The sequence below is a fragment of the Lasiosphaeria miniovina genome, assembly GCF_030549165.1.
Source record: "Lasiosphaeria miniovina strain SMH2392-1A chromosome Unknown B0T26scaffold_2, whole genome shotgun sequence".
NCBI lineage: Eukaryota > Fungi > Ascomycota > Sordariomycetes > Sordariales > Lasiosphaeriaceae > Lasiosphaeria > Lasiosphaeria miniovina.
The window spans coordinates 2,241,781-2,246,659 of NW_026848221.1; the positions used below are offsets into that span (position 1 = coordinate 2,241,781).

The 4,879-nt window shown below is 53.9% G+C and overlaps 1 protein-coding gene across 1 annotated transcript; it reads left to right on the top strand.

Annotated features, from left to right (window-relative positions):
* Positions 1-1,536: 1,536 nt before the first annotated feature.
* Positions 1,537-3,058, top strand: B0T26DRAFT_636935 (uncharacterized protein; the record flags this gene model as incomplete). Its single annotated transcript, XM_060436881.1, has 3 exons — positions 1,537-1,799; positions 1,863-2,129; positions 2,194-3,058. 3 exons carry the CDS (start codon positions 1,537-1,539, stop codon positions 3,056-3,058), a joined length of 1,395 nt encoding a protein of 464 aa, XP_060300238.1.
* Positions 3,059-4,879: the final 1,821 nt, after the last annotated feature.

Genomic DNA, 4,879 nt, shown 5'->3' on the forward strand with positions numbered 1-4,879 from the left:
ATTTTAGCATCTGGCGTTCTAGTATGACTCTCTGACGGCCAGGCACGCCGGTAGGCAAGTATCGGAATGGTATAAGGCAACCATTCAAGTGAGACGTCCTCGACGCCAATCGACGAATTGGAGATGCAAACACCCGCCACAGGGCCGATGGCATCCCGCATGGGGTTTCTGATGACGGGCTGGCCCGGCCTTGTCAAACACCCTCGACACCAGAAGCGCCAATCGGTCCGGGTATTGTGTGGCTTGCTGCAAGACCGCTTGCCGGCAGTTTGCTTCAATGACAGAACACCACCACCTAGTTCTCGATATTTTCCGGTGCCAGTTCGCGCACGTACACGCCATCCTCGTGTCACCCGTATAAGACGACGATGAGACCGATCATCTCGACTTGCTTTGGCCCCAGGGTATGTATCGTACAGCACCTACCTACCACTTTCGGCAAGCCAAGCCAGGCCAGTGAGGAACCATGGAGGTGTGCTCAAGTTATTCTAATTAACAACACTGCGTGCCAAGTTGGCTTCGCTCACGTGTACTGCACATTGGTACCATACAAAATTCGTGCCAGTGTTTTGGGCCATTGCCAAATGGGGGGGTCAGAGAGATATTATATCCTCGCCTCTCTGACCCTCAATTGCCACGGCGTGCTGTATTGTTTTGTTGTGCAATACAAAATGCAATTAAACCCGTCCGGCTGTTAGAGACTGCCCCCCCCGATAGCCGTCCAGTTCAAGTCAAGGCACGTTGCTCGGCTTGGGGACATCCTGTTGCCGGTGGTGGTGGTAGCAGCTTCTAGTACTGTACTTGACTGGACACCCACACCGCGTTTGATACCTGTACCCAATCCCAGAGCCGGCATCCCTGCTCGTCGCCACGCCCGTCCGCTTCTCCTACAGGCTCTTCTCCCCGGCCTACCCTGGCTGCATTTTGCCGTTGGGAGGCATTTTACGGTTCAAGTGTTTGTCGTGCACCCCTGCTATCCAAACTCGTCACCCTGTTCTTGCTCATCATGTACCGTTTGCTACGAATCCGGACGGACAAGCACTTCCTAGCCTGCCCTCTGTCCCACATATCTACCTCAAGAAATAACCATCGACAAGAAGATCCCCCGGGCCCAGGATGCTTCTGTGTGCCATCCTGGTCAGGAGCTGCATGAGATCTCTTGGATATCTCTCTTCCCATCCGCATCTTTCAGCAACCGTCAGACTAGCATCCCCAGTGTCTCTTGGTCCTGTTATTAGTTGGAGGATGGTTCTCTGCACCCATCCCGCCTAGCCCGTCTGGAACTTCCTATTACTCCTTTTCAGACGTGTCACTGTTCGTGCTCTCTTGACGTCCTTGAATACAGAGCAGCGCTGGCTCAACCGACCCCGGCCCCGGACATATAACCTGCCGTGGCTAAGTCGACGCCGCGAACGAAGTTGCCATCAAAACAGCGAGCGACCTGACTACCGCCAATCTCGAAGTCTAGCTCTTATCCCCAGCTACTGACGACTTTCATCGGCGAACAGTCCCCGGTAGGACGCTTCGAAACTCAAGATGGATATTCTAGACACCTCAAGGTCGCAGTTAGATGTCTTCAGCATCATCGAGAGGGCCTGCTCCGTCTTCTCCCTGCTCGGATGCGTCATAATCATCACGAGTTTCTCTCTTTCCAAAGCCTTCCACAAGCCCATCAACCGTTTGGTGTTTTACGCTTCCTTTGGCAACCTTATGACCAATGTCGCAACTCTCATGGCCCGCTCCTTCATCAATGATGGAAACTCTGCAGGTTGCCAGTTTCAGGCCTTCCTCATTCAGATGTACGCTCCTAACCGTCACTATCTGAAAGCCTCCGTCTCGGCTAACTAACACGTTCGATTCAGGTTCATGCCCGCCGACGCGTTCTGGACATTGGCCATGGCCGTCAATGTTTACTTGACCTTTTACTTCAAGTTTGATGCGCAGCAGCTACGGAGGATGGACATCCCTTACATCGTGTGCTGCTATGGGATCCCGTTTATCGTCGCTTTAACCTTCATCTTCGTGTCGGCGCCAGACAAAGGCCGCATGTACGGCAACGCCTCGTTGTGGTGCTGGATCAGTTCGCCATGGGACATCTTCCGCATTGCCACGTTTTACGGGCCCGTCTGGTATGTAGTCCTGTCCACTAGCGCATGTAGAAGGATACAGATAACTAACGCTGAAGCCCCATAGGATCGTGATTCTCATCACCTTTTTCATCTACATCCGCGCCGGACGCGACATATACAAGAAGCACAAGCAGTTGCGCGAGTTCACGAGCTACAGCCACCACGACCCCGAACCTCTTCCTCCCATGGACGACACCTTCAGCTCGAGCAAGACGACCGAGGTCTTTGTTACGACCGAGGTCCTCGACAGGGAACGCCGCCTCGACGTGACGCAGCTCGGCGCCAGCGGCCGTCGCCCGTCGACATCGTCAACGATAGCGCCGAAGCTCCCAAACAATGCCGCGTACTCGGTGACCATCTCGTCGAGCCGGCGCGCCGCCGAGCGCATGTCTTATGGCGACGTTGTCTTGCCTATTCAGACCAACGTCACCATCGAGTCCCGAGCCGCGCCGCCGCGTGCCGCGAACCCCATGCGCCGCAAGGCCGCATTCGAGGCGAACAGCGCCACCTGGTCATACACCAAGTGCGCCATCCTCTTCTTCACGGCGATGCTGGTGACGTGGATCCCGTCGAGCGCGAACCGCGTCTACTCAGTCGTGCACAACAATCGCGCGTCGGTGCCGCTCGAGTACATGAGCGCCTTCGTGCTGCCGCTGCAGGGGTTCTGGAACGCCATCATCTACGTCGTGACGTCTTGGAAGGCGTGCAAGATGCTATTCGAGGACACCCTTGGGTCGTCGTCGTCCCGGCGGGCCAAGGTGCTGCCCGCGCGTGTCGGCGGCTCCTTCCAGATGATGAGCAGCGGCCGCAACGGCTCAAAGGCCAGCGGCAAGTCGTACGAGAGCGAGAGCATGACGGAGCTCGCAAACAGCCGCCCCAGCTCCAACAACGACCGCAAGTACTCGGAGTACCCGAAGTCGCGCCAATAGACGCGCCACACCCTCTACGAGATATCGAAACTGAAGTCACTAAACTGTTACGATAGGGAGCTCTTGTACATCACGACCAACTGGTGCGGATTGACGTCGTTAATTCGGCTGTTCAACCCCCTTTTTTTTTCTTCCTTGCAATGATTTTTATTACGCCTATGTAATTCTATGTATGGGCTGGGTTTTTGAGACTGGGTCTCAAGGGCGGCGCATTGTTTTCTTTTTTGGGTGTTTTTTTCCTTCTCTCTACTCCCCAATTGAGGGAAACATATACCCCTTTCACTGATCTTTTTTTCCCTAGGGCCCCTAGTAGCGGTCCCGTGACCGCGCCGCTTTGGCGCATTTTTGGGAAGATTCTGGAAATTGAAGCTTATCTTGGATTCTGGGGACAGGAGGGACGGAAGGACACACACTTCAGGCAATGGGGGGGCACAGCAACTGCTTTACGGGAATAGGTCGGTTGGGAAAAGGGGGGATGGGGGTTTCCATTTCTCCATCCAGTTACGGATACGTGAGTGTAAAAGTGTTATGGAAATACGGGACGGGGGCCCGGGAGAATCCAGCAAGTCCATTGGACATCGGACATTGAAGATATCCCATATCAAAATTTTGCATGGAAGTACCTTAGGGCTAACTTCCATGAAAATAAACTAGTTGTCAATCGTGTCTAGTTTTTTTTTCTCCCGTAATGAAATGCATTTCTTGGTTTTTCGACGATCCTCGATTGACAGTCCTCCTGTTGAATTCTCAAAGCAATCTGGCAGCCTAAGTCCCCAAGGCCGGTTTTAAAACCCGCGACATCCAAACACGATTTCTCGGGGTTCTTTTGCATTTTATCAGTGGGCTTCTCCTCTACAGGTAGGTAATGGACAATAGCTACAATGGGACGGGGGAAGAGAGAGAAGGCGTTTGATCGTGCTCTCTTCCCGAGACTGGGGGAACTTGGGGGTTGTCTCGGGTTCCACGCGGCACCACACGGCATAGAACCGGCAGTTTGGGGCGACCTCCTTTCTTCTTCTTTCTTTTGTTCAGTTGTTCTTTTTTTCTCGCCCCACGATTTATTATACGTCTGTCGAGATCCCCACGATCTACGACAGGCGATCTATCGCAAATAATGACGTGCCAAGACCCCGTGGCGTCAGGTGGCGTTGATGCCCACTGGGGACGACCCGATGACGTGCAGCGGCTTTCTTTTCTCTTTCGCCCGTGGAATTGAATGGTCTTCGCCCAAACCCTCCCCCTAGTGGATTTCTTCATCATTTAGGCGAGTGGCCGTTTTGAGTCTCGAACAACTCAATCAGCCAGTCGCCATGGCATTGCGGCATAGCAAGGGATCTGCCAAACGCACATCCTATGTATTACCTTCAGACGATACCCGCTTGGCCCGGCCAGCGGCGCTTTATCGACCGCTGCAACTGCACTTGGTTTTCTCATCGGCTACATGTTGCCTAGACTAGATCTGCTGCCAGAGACAGTGGAGGGACGTCGGTCCGATCGTGGTGCCAAACACCACACATTGCCAACGCATACAATTATAGGTCAGCTAAAACAAACACTAGCCTCCCCCCCCCACACACACGTTCTTCTGTGGAGTTGGAGAATCATGGAATCCCTCGCTTGTGCTCATCCCGTTCAAGATTCGCCTCCCGCTTCCCGCCTCCCGCCTTCCAGTTTGCTGGATCCCCTTTGGCGGGAAGTGGGAGGCGCTGGTGCAGTAGCAGTTAGGTGAGGTATCATCAAGACTAAAACCCCATGTTTCGGTTTCTGTTATTGCGACCGACAAATCGGTGTGGGCTTCCCCGCAAATTGCCAGCTACAAGA